The 21466-nt window shown below is 33.5% G+C and overlaps 1 protein-coding gene across 2 annotated transcripts; it reads right to left on the reverse strand.

Moving 5' to 3' along the window:
• Positions 1-8033: 8033 nt before the first annotated feature.
• On the reverse strand, positions 8034-10150 carry LOC131154338 (zinc finger protein CONSTANS-LIKE 6-like). Of its 2 annotated transcripts, none has more exons than XM_058107039.1 (2): positions 8960-10150; positions 8034-8428 (listed from the first exon to the last, which is right to left on the reverse strand). In XM_058107039.1, the coding sequence occupies exons 1-2, from the start codon at positions 9983-9985 to the stop codon at positions 8168-8170; spliced, it is 1287 nt and encodes a 428-aa protein (XP_057963022.1). In that variant the 5' UTR covers positions 9986-10150; the 3' UTR covers positions 8034-8167. The 2 variants fall into 2 exon arrangements, with proteins under 2 accessions (XP_057963022.1, XP_057963023.1); XM_058107040.1 differs by having other exon boundaries at positions 8946-10135.
• Positions 10151-21466: the final 11316 nt, after the last annotated feature.

A 21466-nucleotide genomic window follows, 5' to 3' on the forward strand; every position in this document is an offset into this window, starting at 1 on the left:
GCTAACGATCCAAACACCTTGGAACATTAATGAACTACAAGAAACACAAGATAAAATCTGCGTACAAGTATACTCTCTCAAAGAGCAAGTTAGTACAATTTCAGCACTATATACTTAAATGTAAAATATCAATAGGAAATAGAATGAAGTTCAAGTGTAGAATTCACCAATATCTTTCTTAGAAGAGGATTAGCAGTAGGAATTCAAAGGAAGAAGGATCAACACTTCAGAGTTCTCAGCAAAAGAAGTTTTCAATGAGTGAGCAAGAGAACTTAGAAAGAACAAGAGTACTTTCAACTCCTCAAAATAGATTTTTCAATTCTTGGGTTTATTTTGTTTTGCAAAACCATGTATTTATAGGCTTTCAAACTTGCAAAAGTTTCCTTAAAGAATTTCCATATTTATTAGAATATTTAAGGTTCAAACGGCTATAATTTAAAACATTAGAATTTTAAAAATTTGCCCGTTGAACAGTGTTTAAATGTCTGATAGCAGTGACCCTTTGTGGCCATAACTTTTTCTTTATAACTCCAAATTATGTGTTCTTGGTGTCAAAAGAAAGCTAAGAGAAAATCTTACAACTTTATTTTTTACCACTCTTTAAAATAATGAGTATTTGATAGAGAAAAATTTACCTCAATGCGGCAATATAAAAACTGACAGCATTTGGGAAAAACTCTTTTTGGTGCTCTTTATTCCAAAAATGATTCTAACTTTTTTAAAATAATTTTTGACCTTAAAAAAATATTATTCAGGTATTTTAAAAAATATCTAGGTCTAAGAAGTTAACCTAAGAGTTTCAAAGTATTTCAAACGATATTTTAAACATTAAAGCACTTACATGAGACTTCTAAAATATTAATATTCTAAGTTCTTGAGTCTTCATGCTTTGTCCTTGGATTGAATCCATCTTTTCTTCAAGCTTCCATATTCTTTAAGCTTTCTTACTTTTCCTTTCTTTGGATCTTTTGACTTTAATATGCCTTGACTTTCAACACTTATTCATGTCCTCATGTTCTTCAACAAGTAATTCATGTCTTGGCTCATTTAAGCTTCATTTAATCTTTGTGAACACTTTGACCTTGCTTCCATCATATTTGATCCTTGTGGGCACTTTGACCTTACTTTCACATATATGAACCCTGAAATATCATTACTCACACAAATACATTAAATTTCACTTGTTTGTTAGCATCAAAACAAGATAATAAGATTTTAAGCCTTGTAAGACCAACAATCTCCCCCTTTTTTATGATGACAAACAAGGAGCAAAAATTTGAGTAAGCCTTAAAAAATAGGCTCCCCCTTTCAATAAGCTTCATCTTAATGAAATCAATATTAATTTCATCGATCATGCTCATCACTTTCTTTTGGTTTTACAAGCTTTTTCAATCAATATTAAATACTTAAATACTTCTTTTGAATAGATATAATGTTCATGCTCAATTATGCCCAATTTTCGCTTCACAACTTCTCCCCCTTTTGACATCAATCAAAAAGAAAAGAAATGATTTAAATTTAAATACAAATCATTTTGAGCATATCAATAACCATGTATTCCAAACATATGTACACACTCAAGTTATTGTTTTTCAATATAGCATGTGTAGTGTGTAGCTCACCGCATTTATTCAAGATACCAACTAATATTAATTTGATGGTTTTTATGATACCAATTTAAAATTTTAAAAAAATAATAATAATTCATGATATCAATTGATTAATGATTCATGACACTCCCCCTGAATTCAATACATTCAGTTTTGTTATTAATTTTGCTTTTTTCATCTCATGTAAAATATTGAATCATATCACATATAAAATATCAATATCATGCTAAGATCATCAATGTTACATCATGCTCATAGACATACTCATGCTCATGAATAATTTGACTTTGTGATACCAAGTAAGCTTTTAGATTTGATATCTATTGAAATTTTTAACATGTGAAACCAAAAATACTTTATAGATACCAAAGCTTAATATCACATAATGTATAGTTCATGGATACCAATATAACTACTATTATCTTTCATAGCTCATAGATAAAGAGTAGTATGTTTATCCATGTGATTCATTTAAAATCATGCATGTTCAAGAATTATCCTTATATCAAAAATTTATACTTAAGCTCAATAATCTCATTCTCAATTTTCAACATAATGAGCCATACTTTTCAATATAAATCAAGTCAAGTTAATTAATACACATGTAGCATATTAATATATTACTTGTAGGCAAGTAAGCAAGTAGCATGTAACATCAAGGCGCTTATATAATAAGCTTAAATTTGATATTTTCTTTATATTTTCTTAAGTTAAGCCTTGTAAGAAGTCATCCTATGATTTTGGCTAACAATGCCATTTTCTATTTTATATATGTATGAAGTCATTATTTCATTTTTGGTACCCATATTTTCTTGGGTCCGGAGGATTTTTCAAGGGAGGTTTCTTTTATTTTCCATACTTGTTTGGTTTTAACACTTTTCCTCTTAAATGGACATTCAAACTTTATATGCCCCTTTTTCTTGCATTGATAACATATAATGTTTGTGTAAGCATTAGAAAATGTGCAAGTATAGTCTCTTGATTCTTTCAAGAAATATCCCATGTAAGAATTCTTTTTCATTTTATTTTCAATTTCATTGAAACCAATGCCTTCTTTATTTAAAGACATTCTTTGTAAACCAATCATTTTATCAAGATTTTTCTTTTCCTTTAGTGAAATTATGAATGATCTTATCTTTTTCTTCAATCTGACTCTTGAGATTTTCTATCTCTTTCTTGTTATCAACTTTCTTTTGTGATTTCTCTAACTCTAGAAATAATTTTCTTATTTTATCCTCTAATTCAGAAATATACATATCTTTCTCATATACGGTAGAGGATAGAGATCGAAGGTCTTTTATCATTTGTTCATTCTTGATTTCTAGTTTCTCAAATTTCAAGTTGTTTTCTTTTTCAGAAAAAATTTTTGATTCTATTTCTTTCTTTGCTGATTCATACTTATGTTCTAATTGCTTGAGTTTTGAGTCTTTATCTCTTTCAGCATTCTTCAAGAATTCTAACTCTTTCATTAAATTTTCATTCTTATTCTTCAATGAGGTGTTTTGTTTATTTGCTTTCATCAGCATCTTATGTACTTTGAATAGATCATTTTGAAGTTCATCATAAGATGGCATACCCTCATCACTTGATTCATCACTACAAGAATTATTTGAAGATTTAGTTGAGTAGCTTTCTTTGTTATCCCATGCCATAAAGCACGTGTAAGCAACCTCTTGGTCACTTATTTCATTATCCGAACAACTTGTACTATCCCAAGTAGTGGCTTTCATGGCCTTCTTCTTTTTCTTTTTAGATTCTTTCTTTAGTAGTGGACATTCCGATTTGATATGTCCAGCTTTGTTGCAATTGTAACACGTAGGAGTTTTATTCTTTGATTTCTTACTAACTTCTTCTTCTTCTTCTTCTTCTTCTTCTTCTTCTTCTTCTTCTTCTTTTTCTTCTTCATCTGATTCAGATTTTTGAATTCTTCTCTTGAATTTGTTTTTCCTTCTTAGTATCCTTGCTAGCTTTTTAGATATAAAGGCTGCTTCATCTTCATCCATCTCTTCACTACTAGAGTTTTCTTGTGAAGTTTTTAAAGGCTATTTTTTCTTGGGCTTTGGTTTTCCCACTCTTTTCATTCATTACCATTTCGTATGTGAGGAGAGAACCTATAAACTCATCTAAGGATGTATTTTTCAGATTTCTACCTTTCGTGATAGCAGTAGTTTTTGGTTCCCACATGGAGGGAAGGCCTCGTAGAATTTTTCTTATCATCTCATAAGTAGTGTAAGTTTTTCCTAAGGCATTTAGGGAATTTATTATATAAGTGAACCTAGTAAACATATTTGTAATTGATTTCATCCAGGTTCATCTTAAAGGCTTCATACTCGCTTGTGAGCATATCAACCCTATTATCCCTAACATCCGTTGTTCATTCATAAGTAACTTCTAGCTTATCACATATTTCCTTAACTGATTTACAAGCCATTACTCGATTAAATTCATTAGCATCTAAAGTACAATATAACGCATTCATAGCACTAGCATTAACTTGTAGTATCTTATAGTCTAGGTCCGTCATATCATTTTTCTCTTTGGGAACTTGTTTTCCATCAACTATCTTAGTGGGAATTTGGTCACCTTCCATGACAACTTCCCATGCTTTCCAATTCATAGTTTGAAGATATATTTGCATTCTCTTTTTCCAAAAAGCGTAGTTCAAACCACAAAAGATAAGTGGCCAAATTGAAGATTGTCCTTCTCCAAAGGGAGCTACACCTAAGTTAGCCACTTAGATCTTTTTATAGCTACTATTTAAGATTTGTTATAACCCCGCTCTGGTACTAATTGAAATTAGGAATAGCTTCCCAAGAGGGGGGGTGAATTGGCTTTTAAAAATTTCTTTTAATTTCTTTTAAGAATCCTTAACTTCTTTAAACACTTAACCAATTCTTTAACTTGTTTGCTTGATTTCACCAATCACACAAGAACTTAGTTCTTTTGTCCAATCAATAACACAATTAAACAACCAATCAATTAAACACAATCTTCAAACCAAACAATCAATTTAATTGTCAAATACAAGTTAAACATCAAACAACCAAACCAAGATATAAAGTTTTTAGCACTTTGGTAATATAAAATCTTGAGGTTGTTTGTTTGTTTATATAAGCCTCGTGATTGTGAATTTGAAAACCTTGTGAAGAATTTAATTAAATATTCAACAATCCTTTCACAAACACAATAAAGCTTTTGTAGTAAGCCTTAGATATAAATTTTAATCAAGCCCTACATATATGGATTTGCTTAATATGATGTTCAATACAACATTCAATCACTCTTTCTAAATATTCAAAACTCAAATAAACTTTCAGTTAATTTATCTTTGAGTGTTTAACCAAGAAACGTACTCCCGTATGGTTTCCGCAAGATATGGTTTCACCAACGTACTCCCTTTCGGTTTCCGCAACCCAAATCAAAATTAATCTTTAAGTTTACTTGATTTCCAAATATGCGTAGTATATTTGATTTTCAATTTAAATCATCCACGCAATTTTAAATATGTACTGAAAATAAAAAATAGGGAAAAAGAGAGTGAAACGGAGATTTTTACGAGGTTTGGTTTATACCCAGCCTACGTCCTCGCCTTTGGAAAACCACAAAAGGATTTACTAAACCTATTCTGTTGACGGGTGGAACAAAACCGATTACAACATTCCTTGGTTAAGGCTAGAATCTGCCTCCTCCAAACGATATTCCCTCGTTCGGTCACTCCTTACATAGGCTAGAGTCCGCCTCTCTAAGCAATATCCCCTTGTTTAGCTAACGATCCAAACACCTTGGAACGTCAATGAACTACAAGAAATATAAGATAAAATCTACGTACAAGTATACTCTCTCAAAGAGCAAGTTAGTACAATTTCAGCACTATATACTTAAATGTAAAATATCAATAGGAAATAGAATGAAGTTCAAGTGTAGAATTCACCAATATCCTTCCTAGAAGAGGATTAGCAGTAGGAATTCAAAGGAAGAAGGATCAACATTTGAGAGTTCTCAGCAAAAGAAGTTTTCAATGAGTGAGCAAAAGAACTTAGGAAGAACAAGAGTACTTTCAACTCCTCAAAATAGATTTTTCAATTCTTGGGTTTATTTTGTTTTACAAAACCATGTATTTATAGGCTTTCAAACTTGAAAAAGTTTCCTTAAAGAATTTCCCTATTTATTAGAATATTTAAGGTTCAAACGGTTATAATTTAAAACATTAGAATTTTAAAAATTTGCCCGTTGAATAGTGTTTAAATGTCTAACAGTAGTGACCCCGTTGTTGGCCATAACTTTTTCTGTATAACTCCAAATTAGGTGTTCCTTGTGTCAATAGAAATCTAAGAGAAAATGCTACAACTTTTATGTTTACCACTCTTTAAAATAATGAGTTTTTGATAGAGAAAAATTCACCTCAATGCGGCTATATAAAAACTGACAGCATTTGGGAAAAACTCTTTTTGGTGCTCTTTATTCCAAAAATGATTCTAACCATTTTAAAATAATTTTTGACCTTATAAAAATATTATTCAGGTATTTTTTAAAAGTATCTAGGTCTAAGAAGTTAGCCTAAGAGTTTCAAAATATTTCAAACGATATTTTAAACATTAAAGCACTTACATGAGACTTCTAAAATATTAACATTTTAAGTTCTTGAGTCTTCATGCTTTGTCCTTGGATTGAATCCATCTTTTCTTCAAGCTTCCATATTCTTTAAGCTTTCTTACTTTTCCTTTCTTTGGATCTTTTGACTTTAATATGCCTTGACTTTCAACAACTTATTCATGTCCTCATGTTCTTCAACAAGTAATTCATGTCTTGGCTCATTTAAGCTTCATTTGATCCTTGTGAGTACTTTGACCTTACTTCCATCATATTTGATCCTTGTGGGCACTTTGACCTTACTTTCTCATATATGAACTCTGAAATATCATTACTCACACAAATACATTAAATTTCACTTGTTTGTTAGCATCAAAACAAAATAACAAGATTTTAAGTCTTGTAAGGCCAACATCTCAAACTTGACATCAACTCGCCCCAGATTACTAATGATCTGACTAAATGTGTTGATGTGCTAAGTCAAATCCGAACCCTCTGTTATCTTAAGCCAATATAATTTTTACTTAAGATACAACTTGTTCGTCAATGACTTGGACATGCACTGACGCTCCAGTTTTAGCCAAACTGATGCCAGTGATTCCTCATCCATGATGTGATACAACACATCATTGGCCAGACATAACTTGATAGTGGACACAACCCTCGCTTCCAACTCCTTTCAACTTTCATCGTCCATACCTTCCAGCTTCTTTCCATATAGACCCTTTACCATCCCTTGCTACACTAGCAAGTCCTTTACCTCATCTGCCAAAGTCCAAAATTCTCGGTTCCATTGAACTTATTAACATTGAACTTCATCAACGAGACTCTAGCCATTGTGAACCAATAATTCTAATACCAAATTGTTGTTGCTGGCTACCTGGCTCTGATACCCATTGTCGGTGTCGAGTGTGCGCAATGGAAGACCTCACACGAACTCACTAAACAATCAGTGGAACAAGAAAGTAAGTACTCAATAATGAACTATATTAAACAAGCAATCGCTCAATAAATGAAAGCAACAAACAAAAACACAAGAAATTACATGGTTTGGCAATTGCCTACATCCACGGGAGTAGCAACTATTTTTCACTATCTCAATGAATCTTACACCAAACTTATCAAACTAGGGTTACATAATAATGATTAAATACTAATCTAATGCATACAAAAGAATTCTACTTAATCTAAAACACTTTTGTAGCAATCCCCCAGAGGAAATTCCTCCAAAAATTTTCAATCTACTGATCTCCAATTCGAAAATCTATGACATTGGTGAGTGAAACCATCGATAGTTTAGGCCAAATCGTCACCGGTTTGTAGCTGAGAAAAACACCCTGCAACACCATCTCAAACCGTCAACGGTTACACCCAAATCATCGACGATTTGCCCTCAATCCTACCACCCTAGAAACCTCTCACTTGTTCCTCACTCACGATAATATCCCGGTGCATACGTTCTACTCAAAATATGAGCCACATTCCCAACACAACTCGTCAAAATGATTGGACCAAAGGCAAAATGTGTGCCAACTAATTAGCCAGCGATGTGCTCACTTCAAGGCATGGAGCAATTTTTATTTCTCGGACACCATGCAGAAGGTCTTATTAACCTGCTTCTTATGGCAGATTGTTGGTACTTCGTTTAGACAGTACTCTTTGTTTTATTACTTGTTTCCTTACGTATATATATACCATACCTAATTCACATTCTCATCTATATAGTCAAGTTTTCTTAGGCTTTGTTTGGAACAAATGGAAAAATGGGTGCAAACTGCAGAGGTGGAGGCTGATCATTGCATGTGACAGAACTACATGCATGGAAACTATAAGTAATTAAAGCTTTTGAGCTTAAATTTATTTATTCCATCGAATTTTTACAGTCGCCCTTAAAAGCTTATAATTAACAGTCTGCCACTTTCCTTGCAGAGGGCAAGGGGCATGCGGCAGACTCTGGCGGTTGACAGTTATTTTGTAAACAAAGGAAAAGGTGCAGCAGATCCTACAAAGGTTGCGGACGCCCTCTTCACGAACCTGCCTTTCATTCTGGGCCTCTTCTCGGCATTAAGTTTCCGAACCTCGTACCTTATTTTCTTTGAGAACAACCTCGTTCGCCGCTTCTCTCGATACCTCGACACTCTCGCTTCTCTCCCTCCGTTCCCCATGGCTCCATGCAAACCCATTCCTCCCAACGTACTGTTATGATGAACCTCGATTCCACACCCACCCTGCATATATATACACAACAATTCACACAAAAAAAGTTAAAAGAATTTTCGTGTCAAGAACTACATATAGCAGTATAAGGTTGAAGATGATGAAATTTTTGTAGGAAAATAGTCAAAATTGGGATTTGTCTCATTTTCTGTTTAACAACACATTAGAGCTGAGTATAGCTACACCCCACCTCTCTACTTCTCTCTCTCTCTCTCTTCAAAAGGGGGTAGCTAGATTGATAGTAGGACAATCATTATGCAATTTCTACCAAATATCATTTTACTGAGTCCTTACTGAAAACATAGATTCAGATTTCAAATTTAAATTTTTATAGATATGAATGAAAATTGATGAATGTAATTGTATTTTTTTCAAACTCGCATAAATTCAAGATAGGTTCTATGCACACGAGTTTTCCTCAGAAAAAAAGCCCATCATTCTTATATTCTTCTCTTAAAAAAAGATAATTTTAAAGTTTATAGTATTTAGAAACTAAACTAAATTTTAAAAAAAAAAATTGCAGGGAACCTGAATGTAGCTACCATGCAGTCAGGCCAGCAGTCATCATTGGGGTCGAGTTCCGGCCGGTCCCCACCCGTCCACGGCGACCCTTGCCCTGCCCAAGCCGCCATAACAGCATCATAATCCAGCCTCAACAATATCTTCTTGTTCCTCTTGACATCCCCCGCTTCACCACCTGTTATCGCCTTCTTCTCCTCCTCCCCGTCGATTGCCGCCACGGAATCGTAATCGAATCCCAACTCAAACCGCGGTTCTCTCGTCATATCAACCTCCGAATAAATGCGGCTTCCGGCCATGGCTTCCCCTTCTTCTTCATCCTTAACCTGCACTTTCCCACCACCCAAAGAACCCTCCATTGACCTTTTCTCTGCACAATCCAATAGCCCCAAGTCCTCCATCCCAAAGGACTCATGTTCGAGACCCCTACCTAGCAAGCTCTCGACATCGGCAGCAAATTCCGCCAAATCCATTTCGGACGGAAGAAAACCATTCAAGTCTTCCACAAGGTCATCGTGACCGTAACAATCACGTACCGGACCGGTTTTCGATTTGCTTCCAACCGAATCGGCATCCTTAGTAGCCATCGGTGCCGCTGCATCCGAGGCCGCAGATGTGCCGAGCTCCGCCACAAAGGGATCGAATACCGGAACCCTATAAAGGAGCTGCTCTTCGGTTTCTTCATGAGACATATCATCTGCCCCGAGATCGGGCACAATCGGGCTCCGGCTCTGTGCCTGTTCTTTCGATTTTAAGGCACGGAAAACACAGTGCTTTCCATGCCGAGGGGTGCGGGCCTTTCGGGTGATCCCCTGGTGCCATGCAGGCGGAGAATCAACTACAGAGGGCTTGGAGGATGCATTCTTGAGGCGAACCCTTTCGTGCCTGCGAGCTAAAGGGTTTGCCGAGTGCACCGAGGCGTCGCAGGCCTGGCAGAGGAAAGCATCGTCAGCGGCGCAGAACCACCGGGCGCGCTTCCGAATACAGTTGTCACAGGCTCTCGCAGTCTTGCCGCCGACGACGTTGGCCATGTTTCTGCCGGCAGTCATGGCCAGAAAAGATCACCAAACAGAAACAGGAGGAGAGCTGAAAATGTATAAAAAGAGAAACTGAATGAAAGCAGCCAAATTGGTGGGGGAAAATGTTTGGGACATAAGGGCATTGCAATTATTGTGCAGGGGGTGGGGCCGAGGCGCGGCGCTTTTGCAGTCCAGGAATCGTGAAGAGTGCTTTTGGATGCGCTTTTGGCCGGAGGGTTTCCACAGGGAAAGGGAGTGCTGTGCTGTGGGGGCCCAGAGGAGGCCTTATCTGATCTGCTATTGGCTGATATTATAAAGTTGATCTTGATATCTGTTTTTCTATTGGCTGGTTTCCTGATGGAGGGATTCCTGGTAGGGCCCAGCTGGAGAGGATTAGAATGAGTTCTTTATCCTATGTTTCACTTTCTTCTGCCACGTGTCACATTTCCCCTGAAAATTGAATTTATTTTTGTTTTTGTTTTTGGCAAGACATGAAATTTGAATTTGTTGGTTTGTCTTCCCTCTCCATCGGCCACTCCCTCTCCCTCTCCCTCTCCCTCTAGAAAGTGACCAATATTGAAATAATCTTTTGCCGTTTCGGTTGATTTAGCCATTGTGGTCCATTAGACTTAAGTAGTCATTTCTCAAAATTAATTCCTTTTATCTCTTATGAGGAGGGTGCATCGACTTGTCATTCAAATAAATTATTAAAAAAATTCGTAAAAAATTATGCTGCACATGAGAGGCTTCAAATGGTGTGGTTAGCTTTTTCTCAAATTTGATGCTTCCTTGAGTTTTTTTTTAGTTTCATTGACTGTACTATATTTAAATTGCCATTTCTTATAATAAATCTTTTCCTCTTTCTTACCCCTAAGATGTGAACTAGTTGATGTGGATTGGCTTATGATAAAAAAATTTTTAAAAAAAAATCTTTTGTGTGTGTGTGATACATGATAGGTTACAAATAAGTTGCGTGGTCAACACTTTTTCGATATGATTATCTAATTCTGCCTTAAATCCTTTTCAACCTCAAAATAAACCTAAAATATAGTAAATTAATTATTCCCACTTGGCACAGTATTGAATGCAAGCTTGTTCATTAGGTGATATTTACAATGGAATTAGGCCTTGCAAAACAAAAAGTTTTAAGACAGAAAGGCTAAGATTGTGAGTTTTTTCCCTTTTTATTATTATTTTAAAATAAAATATTAAATAACACTCTGTTTAGGAAAAAATTTCCTAATTTAATGCTTACATAATCTCGCAGTTTGGTGCTATGAGATTTAAACGTACAGCGTTTCTTGTGTGACGCGTGGCAAGGTGGGGGAAGTAAATCTTGTATGACCAAACTGTGAGATTTTCTTCAAAGATGACTCGTGAGTTCATATATGGCAAATCTCGCAGTTTGGTCCTGCGAGATTCGCTTCGCCCATTCATATGCCCTTTCACCTTCAATTTTCTTTGCCGACAAAGTAGGGAGAGCAGAGAGACAGAGACCGGAGACGTGTTGCAATAGAGCAGAGGACAGAGGTCGAATGATTATAGGTTACCGTTGCTTGTGAATGTTGAGGAGGAGGCTATAAAAGGGGGAAATGGGGTAAGTTCACTTTGAAACCCTAAGCTCATTTATTTTTGAATTGAAAATACACACTTTTTGATTGATAAAATTGTTAGTGTGGCTCATCAAATCGTTAGTGTGTACATAAATTAGTACATATCACCTTCAATTTGCTGATTGAAGGCATCATTAATTGGAAACGCTCAAATTTGAGGAGGTGTGTATTTTACTTCCTTTCAGTTTTTTCATTTCATTTGTTGTTCAAATAAAGTCCTTTATGAATTTTGGTGAATACTATTTTATTACTATACTACTGATGTTGCTGCTGCATTGTGGTTGTTAAAAATTTGTACAAGACAAACATTTGTTTCGAAACCATGTTGTTTTTAGTTTTTTTTAAGCACACGCAGTCACCATGTTTTTCTTTTTAGTTTTTGTTTCCTTAGTGCTGCTGCATTGTGATTGTTAAAAATTTTTACAAGGCTTTGTTTGCTTCCTCTTCTAGTAAATGTCACTCTTGAATATTGTAAGTCACCGCAACCATGGAACTAAAATGCATTTTGTGAACTGATCCACAACAAAACGTATTTTGTGAACTGATTTATCTAATCAATGTTAGTTAAATTGAGTGATCCCCTAGAACTATAAATAGTGGATAATTGGAAATAGAGTCGCATTCTTGTAATTATTAGAAAAAAAGAAATAAAAAATAAAACTATTTGGTTCAGCATTTTTGTTGGTATTTATTATTTCATGCAAATGTTTTTTGCATTGCATGTGCAACTTCTGTTTTCCATAAAGGTGTATTCTTTATATTTATGAAAAATTCCTAACTCGTTAACCAAGTGCATTTGTTGGTTCATAAAATACAAATTTAAAGTTTTATAAAAAGATATAAATATTCCATAAAGGTGTCTTTTTTTTTTTTTTTTTTGTATTTATGTAAAAATTCCAACTGGATAACCAAGTGCATTTATTGGTTAATAAAATACAATTTTAAATTTTTATAAAAAGATATAAAAAATTGAACCGACATGCAAAACATGTTAATTTACCATATGATATATATTCTTGTTAAGTAGAAAGTAATAATCTAAATTATATTAACTACAAAATAATAATTATAACACCTAATTATTATTGCAAATCTCATGATTCAATTATGCACATTAAAAAAAATTTAAGTGTTACTAGAAGAGAGCAATTAGTGAAAAAATGAAAAATTAGAGCAAGTGCAAATTACTGAGATCTTATACAATTTTATTTTTCGTTGGCTTTTACAATCTCTTGAAGTCGATCTAAATAGCAGGAAGTTCGAGCAATGTTCCGGTGACGGTATTGTTGTGTTGGAATTGGTGAATTCCCAAAAGGGGGGTGAATTGGAATTTTAAATTTTTCTCCCAAGTTAAACCAAATATCAATATTACACAGCCTATGGTCTTTCTAAACATATACCAAATCAATACATAAACAGTATAATCAGAGTAATGTAAAATATCATACACGTGCTAAAAATAAATTGTAGATAAATAAAGTTGACACCAAATATGATATCGAGGTTTAGCTAATACTGTCTATGTCCTCGCCTCAAGCTCACAAGTAAGAGGATTCCACTAAAATTCACTTAACGGGTGGAGTGATACCGTTTACAATCAGGTCAATTAACAGGGCTGACCTCAACCTACAATCACACCTTACTAAGATGGTGCTCCTAACTTTCCTAATCGGGTTTAAGTCAATCCGAAACTATTCAACAGGGCTAGTCTCCCTCTTCAGGCCCACGCTTGAAATACAACAAATAATTAAATTTTTCCTACAAACAGATATGGTTCTTACACTAAGCAGATGTGTACCACTATGCTAAATCAATTTATGTACTCACATATGATAGGATCTATGCTCAAGTGAGATCATGAAAATTTAATTCAAGATAAAATATTCAACGAGTGAATATTCAAGGTTATCTCAAAAACCCTAATCAAGTATCACACAAATATTTTATCAAATATAATCACAGCGGATACTTAAGGTTTAAGCTTGCAAAAGATTTATCAAATAAAATTTGCAAGCTCTCAAGTCTTGTAGTTTGAATGCAAAGACTAGGAAGCAAAAACAAGTTATTCCCAATCAAATATTTATATACGAAATATTGTGGGAATAAACAATCAAACAAAACTCTCAAAAAGGTTTTTCAAATATATATGAATGTCTGAGAGTAATGCCAAGAAAATGATTTGAAATGATGCACAATACCACAAACAATCTTCCTACACCTTGCAATTTATTTGCAAGTTAGGAGAACTTAGAAAAACAAATTTTCTTTTTCAAAATGATATTTTGCTAATAAATATGTAAGAGAGAGTATAAAAATATGCTTGAAATATTGAGTATATAGACAAAGGAGTATAAAATATTTGTGAGGATTTTTGCTAATGACTTTTTCTAATCTCATGCTAATCAAGGCAAATGGTGGGGTATTTATAGATTTCTCTCAAATTTTGACCATTGGGGACCTATTGGGTATTTTGAAAGTTGTTTAATAATGTTTAAAGTAAATTAACCTTGATTTATTGCGGTAAAAATTTTTCCAATTCGAGAGGTCCAGTCAACCAGATTCAAGGTTTGGTCGACCAGGGCATTTTTGAACTACAGGTTCGGTCAACCGTTTAAAGACAATTCTGAACCCTCCGAGGTTCGGTCAATCGAGCTGAGTTCGGTTGACCAAACTTGGATGTTCGGTCGACTGGGCCATTTTTCAACTAGGAGTTTGTCGACTGGAGCGTTGGGAATTTCCCATGTGCCGATTCGGTTGACTAGAGCGTTGATGCCTATTTTGGTCGATCAAAGGGTCAAACCTTTGACCCTTGGGAAGTTCGATCGACCAAAGTGCTCAGAGTGTTGGGGTTCGATCGACCGAACATGCCAACTTTATGTATTTCGATTTTTTTCTTCTTCTAAAGTTACCCATATTCACATGATAATCAACACTAAGATTATGAGGGCCTTTTTTATGCAATGTTGTGGGTGTTATGGTCAAACTAAAGCCTTTGAGCTTATAGTCCAAAAAAATCTAGCATCATTCGACCATACCCTAAGGTCATTTGGTTCCGTATGATCAATCTACAGTCATGTTGAGCATAAATACCTATTATGCATGAGATGCAAATATTACATACCAAATAATGAAACAAAAAATACACATACAATTAAAACAAAATATCTTCTTCTTTTGCTCTTCTGTTTTCCATGGAAAATGCCAGTTAATGTAAGCTTTAAGGTCTTCTGGCTTCCACTATCCTTTCCTTTATGTGTGCGCTAAAATATCAAACATGCTCAAACACTGGATACATACATAAGAAACTTGCAGTTTGTCATTATTAAAACCAAATATTAGACTCAAAAAGTCAACAATCTTTCCTTTTTTTATGATGACAAATGCACCAGAGTAAAATGGGGTTTAGCCTAAATAGGCTCCCCCTAAGAATATGCATAAATTAAATTTAAACAATATAGCATATGCATATTCAATAAAGAAGACATTTGAAATTAATTATGCATTTAGTTTCAATCATTAAAGCACACTTAAGTTTAGACCATTCAAATTTTGAGTATAAAAGATATGCAACATTTTGTTCAAACAATTCTCTCCCTTTTGGCATCAGTAAAAGGGCATGTAAAAATTTAAAATTAATTTAAAAATATTACATTGAAGCACATAAGTAAGAAATAAAATATATTTTATGTAAAACCATTTCTTGCAAAAAATAAAAAATGAATATATATTTATATATGTGTATATAAATATACATCCCCCTTTGATGTTTTCAAGAAATACTGGGCGTGCATGCTTGCTAAAAAAGAAATTTTAATTTAATACAAGCAAGTAATATTCATTTGGTTAAGCATTTAAGCACATCCTCAATATAACCAAACAAAAGCAACAATATAAATCCTAAGGATCTCAGGAATTTTAAAACAAGGATCATATGGCAGACCAATGATAGTGGCAAAGCAATCATATATCAATTTAAGATTTTTAAGAAAAACATTTCATTTAAGCACATGCCACAGTGAACTCAAAGTACATCTAAGGTGAAAATATTTGTAAGCAAAACAAAATAGGAATTTATGTTTAAATGCTCCCCCCTTCGTTTTGAATGATGGCTTAGATGCTTCTAAGTGCTTATACATTTTAAAAGTTACTTTCATTTAATGGACCAATAAGTATAAGTAGTCATTTGAAAACTTTTTTTAAAAAAAATAAATAAATATACTGGTAAAGATTAATTTACTATTTTATGCGATCAGTATAGCTATCCCTATGGATTACACATGCATCAGAAAAGATATATTAAGGCATGATTTTGTGTTCACAACCAAGAACAATCCATATCTAAATATATGACTTTAAGAGGTGGATATGATGTTCAGGGTTCTTAGAAGAGCCTCAATATTCAAAAATCAAAGCATGATGCATATGAGTTCTTTATGCTCCTTTTCTAGGGACGGAGCTTAGCTTTACTAAATACTTAATGATTATGTAAGGATGAAAGTTATTATTCAATTAGTTTTCACTTATCCTTTCAAAACTATTTTAATTTTTATTTTATCATAATCATCTTTGTACATGGTTTTATTTGGGGAAAATCTATCAAAATTTCGGCAGCATGCCATCTGTAAATTGGACTTTTTCCCATAAAAACTATACTTAATAGATTCAACCAAGTAATATATAATTCAATTTAAGCATGCAAGAACCTATAACCACTACTAGTATGCAATATACATCAATTACATCCGTCATGCAGGAGGCTTTCAACACAAGCATGCAATCCAATAGTAATCAACAATCTATGAAATATAAACTATCCATCAAAGAATATGCATAGTAAAGAGCAGAGAATAGTTATGAGTTCAGTGCAATGTTGTAATTCATAAAGGCATATGGGCATAGATATTATAAGATAATAAAAGCATTTAATTTATATAGTCATGAAAGAGTAATGCTCCCCATGAGTTATGCACTTATTCAGTTTATGCATTTTCTTAACTATCTACCTTCTTTAGCCAAGGTTATTAAAATTTTTAATGGATTTAGACTTGGCATGAAAGCTTTAGGCTTATCCGACCAAAAAGTCACAATGAATATTTCTTTGAGTACTCTAAGCCTATATATGCCTCTTTTCTCATGAATCTGAATACGTGTAAGAGGCACAAGTTGGAATGGCTTTCGATTTAAAAATACACATGCATAGGCCTACTTGAATTTTATGCATTCATCTAGATTGAGACATAGTCAATCAATTTAGCTATTCAACACAGTCAAGGGATATAGAGCTCTAAAGGATTTGATTTAAAAGTTGAGAGCTTTGTGTGAGAAGTAAAGAATGAATACTCTTAAAGATTAAATTTTTTATTTAAGTTCAGAAGATTAAATCATTTTTTATTAAAATGATTGAAATAATAAAAAAAAATATAGATAAAATAACAAATAAATAAATAAAAGGAATGCGTGGGAGAAAGAAGAAAAAAAAATTAAAATTAAAGAAATTAAATTAAATTAAGATAATTTAAATAATTAAATAATTAGTTATTAAATTAAACATTTTTACATTGGATTTAAAAAAAAACTAATTGTAATACGAGAAATATATATATATATATATATATATATATATACATATATAAGTAATTTATTATAATATATAAATATATATATATATATATATATATATATATATATAAAATAAGTGTAAGTTAAAGTAATATATATATAAAGTAAAAGAAGAAAGAAGAAGAAGAAGTAGAGAAATTCACTTCCCCCCCCCCCTCTCTGCAAATTGCTTCCTGCGTGCAGCGCACTCCACCTTCGTCTCCGTCTCTCTCCTTCTCTCAATTTCTCAGCGAATTTGCAGTGGATCGCAAAATGGAAGGTGCTGTTGGATTTTTGGTTCCGCTGCCGACATTTCTACTGAAGCAGATTTGTCGTTGGAACGACTTAGGCCCTACTCCTAGGGAAAGGTAACTTATCCCTTTTTTCTCATTTTCTCTGTAAATATGTTGTTAAATCGATGATCAGACACCACCACGGGATCCTAATTGTCATCGTCGTTATTTTGGTGTAGGAAATTTTCCAATTGGGGTTTTCTAGGCCCCACTCCAAAGCGAGAGTGGGATTTGAAAAATTTGGCAAATTAGTTAAATTTGCCGGTATAACTGTTAATTTGGAGATTATGACCCTAGAAAATATTTAAATAGTATTTTATTTACGAATAATTATGGAACTAGAATTTTTTATTCAAGGTCCGGGTGAGCGCCGCAGGTATTTTTCGGAGTCCCTATTGGCGTAGTTCAAGAAACAAGGTAAGGGGAAATTATATATTAAATTGGATTTTATGAAATTAAAGGTAATAAATTATGTTATATTATATGTATATTTTGGTGTGAATTATTAAAATGCCAACCATGTAAAACTATAATTTGTGAGTTTGGGACCACTTATTTAGTTATGTATTTATGGAAATGAATTGAACAAAGTGGAAGAAATTTTCTGGATAATTGTGTAAGAAATGGAAATTATATTTTCAGTAATTAAATGCTAAATGTGGGTTGTCCTATTTTACAGGAATATGTATGAATTTTACTGTTAAATTGTGTGGCATGAGATTCTGTGCAAATATATGTTAAATGTATGAAATGTAGGCTAAGTAAGTAAAACAATGAGAATAAGATATGATATGGACAATGTTGCATGTGTATGTTAAATGCAATCATGTAAAGGTACAACAGCTGAAGCCGGGTTAGCAGATTCTAGCGCATTTCTATGTGGACTAATTGTAGCAGATTCTCGCATTTCTATGTGGACTAACAAATGACGGCTAAACAACTGCTGTAGTACAAAGGAATGAAATGAAATGACAAGGAATGACAATGCAATGAAATGAAATGTGAAATGTGAATGATACAAATGGGAAAGAGGCACTTAAAGTGAAATACAAGAAAATGTTAAGTTATGAACATGAAAAAATGTGAATGATTGAATAACGATGGAAAGAATAATGTATTATGATATTAGAAGTATCTATGTATGTAAAACATGTTACGATTGGGCGAGGCATACTCTTCGCCTGAGGGCTTGCTGAGTAAGGTGAGTGCACTAGTAGCTTCAGATGTGGTAGTAGCTGCATAACGCACTAGAGCAGAGGGAACCTACTTGTATGGGCGAGTAGAATTCCTTATCCTTAGGGCCTTTGCTGGTAAGCTTTTTTTGAATGCGTGAGTACGAGATCAAGTTAATACTTGAGGGCTTACTGAGTAAGGTGAGTGCTTTGGTATGCTTCAGTAGTGACCTTCGGGTTACCTAAGTATTAGAGCAGAGGGGTGCTATTTATATGAGTGGGTAATCACCCCTATCCTTGGGTAATCTCGTGGGGAAACATTTGCATATGATTGTTAGGTTTAGAAAATGATCTTTGGTATTATGTTAATGATTTGCAAATATTATAAAATGATATGTATAATCTCATGACGCCCACATGCTGAGTTTAATATATTGTTTCTTCCCTTACTGAGATGTGTCTCACCCAAATATGAATTTATCTTTTTTAGGATTTCCTCGAGATCGAGCTTAGAGAGCTCGAGGTTTTTATAGCATTATTGGAAAATAGAAAAAGAAAAGGGTATATTTCTATGTTAATTTTGAGATGTATATGTTATGCTTTATGTTTTGTATTTTAAGTCTTCTAAATATTATGAAAGGTTGTGAAACATACTGGTATTATGAATACTGAATAATGTTTGGAGATATGTATATATTTGAATAAAGGTGGATGATTAATTTATTATGGTTGGCAGATGGATTTAGAAAACTCTGGTATTATATAATTGGGAGATTATATTTATGTTTTCCGCTGCGTATATGTTGATTATGGATTATTAGAGATTTTATCAGGTATAACGCGCTGGACCCGGGTTTAAAGGTTCGGGGCATTACAGATAGTATTAAAATAGTTTTATGATAGTGTATATGTCCAAACCATTTTGACAAAGAGCAACAAGGAGAATATGAATTTTTTAACAAAGCTTTTTAGTGATTGGAAGTATCCTTTAGATATAATTTTAATTATGAAGCAAGGATACAACTGGTGAATAGAAGGGATATCTAACGATGAGCACTTAATATATATTAGTCATTTATGATCAATAGTGCTTCAAGCCCAGAGAGGTGACTCAATTTTGATTAAAGAGTTTAAGGTAAAATGATATATGACAAGACGAATTCCCTAAAGCTCAGCTTTTTCCAATGGACAACAGTTGCTTAACTTAAGGTGTTTACATTTAAGTATGAGTTAAGCATTTTGAATTGTTTACCAAGCAAAAATGCTTTGTCCATTTTGAAAGTGGATTTTATTTAATTTTTTTATTGGCTTGGTTATCTTATGATTCTTAGTATGGTAATAGTGTATAGTGAATACATATGCTAAGATTTGGAATTTTAAGCATGCACCATTTCCCAAGCCTATAGTCATCACTACCTTTTAAACCTAGGAACTAAGGATGATTAAAATATTTATGTAATGTTAATTTAGATCCATTTCACTTTAGGTCCTACGGGGTTTGGCTTTCTTAACAAGCCACGCCATCTCCTTATCTAAGCCTTTGGCACTTCTAGATAAACAAGTAAATTGAATGTGCCATAACATTTCACAGCATAAGCAAATTTTGTGTATGTGTAAAAGATTATGCTTATTTATTTGGTTTCTACAAGATGGGGGATATGAATGACTATGGGTTTTACGTAACAATTTTGAACCCCTTTTGAAATGATTTTTCTTTTTGATTCCTAGGGGTTTATTCTAGTTATCTTCCTCACTTGTGAATTTGAAAACCATTTCAGAGTAATCTTCAGTTTTCCTTTTTAAGTAAATGATTTTCAAAAAATCTTTCAACCTTTTTCCTCTCTAGAGTGGCATGATATACTTTTAATTCTTTTAAGTGTTTTGCCACCTTTTTATTTTCATTTCTCAGGAAGATTTTATGTTTAGGTATCCTACCTAGAAGCTTCTGCATTTTAAATAAAGCTTTTTCTAGTCTTTCGTTAAAGGACATGCTTTCATGATATAATTCAACACATGATTCATTACAGAAATTATTATAATCATTAACAAATGAATCATTGCATGTAGCAACATCAACATAAACAATGGATGATTCATCACAAGTTATATCACAATAACCATCACATGAATCATTTATAGTATTATCACAAAGTTTGACAGATGATTCAACATACAATATATTGCAATATTTTCCATGAGAATCATCACATGCATCATTAACAGAATTATCATGAAGTTCAACAGATGACTCAGCATTTGACAAATCATAGCATTCAGCAACAGAATCATCTATAGAGGCTGAGATGGGAACATATACCTTTCTGTCTGTTAATGCAATTGCCATATTATTTACCACTTCCTGAGTGGTGATCTCATTCCCCCGGGATTCTCCATATTTCCTTTCAAGTTCATCCCAAATATCCTTTGCATATGCATATGCCAAAATCTCAAGAAAAATATTAGACTCTAAGGCAAGGTATAACATGTCCATGGCACATGAATTCACATGCATTAAGTTAGTATCATTTTCATTCAAAGGCATACGAATTCCCTTAACAATCACCTATCAGGCCTTCCAATCCATAGATTTTATAAATACACTCATTCTCATTTTCCAATAGGTGTAGTTTACACCCCAAAACAATGGAGGGCTAGAAGGTGACCGTCCTTCGCCGAATAGTGATACACCAATTTGAGCCATCGCGATCTTTTTGTAAAAACGTTTAAGTCTAGTGCAACGAGGCTCTAATACCAATTGTTGAAATTAGTGTATTTCCAAGAGGGGGGTGAATTAGAATTTTAAACTTTTCTCTTAGATTAAACTAGATATCAGGA

Source organism: Malania oleifera, chromosome 4 (genome assembly GCF_029873635.1).
Source record: "Malania oleifera isolate guangnan ecotype guangnan chromosome 4, ASM2987363v1, whole genome shotgun sequence".
Taxonomy (NCBI): domain Eukaryota; kingdom Viridiplantae; phylum Streptophyta; class Magnoliopsida; order Santalales; family Ximeniaceae; genus Malania; species Malania oleifera.

What these genes read in the sequence shown, in the direction of transcription:
- LOC131154338 (XM_058107039.1), bottom strand. Translation starts at nt 9,985, where the DNA reads ATGACTGCCGGCAGAAACATGGCCAACGTCGTCGGCGGCAAGACTGCG. An exon ending in ACTGCTGGCCTGACTGCATG is followed by an intron (nt 8,429 to 8,959) that starts GTAGCTACATTC and finishes ATATATATGCAG; the next exon opens with GGTGGGTGTGGAATCGAGGT.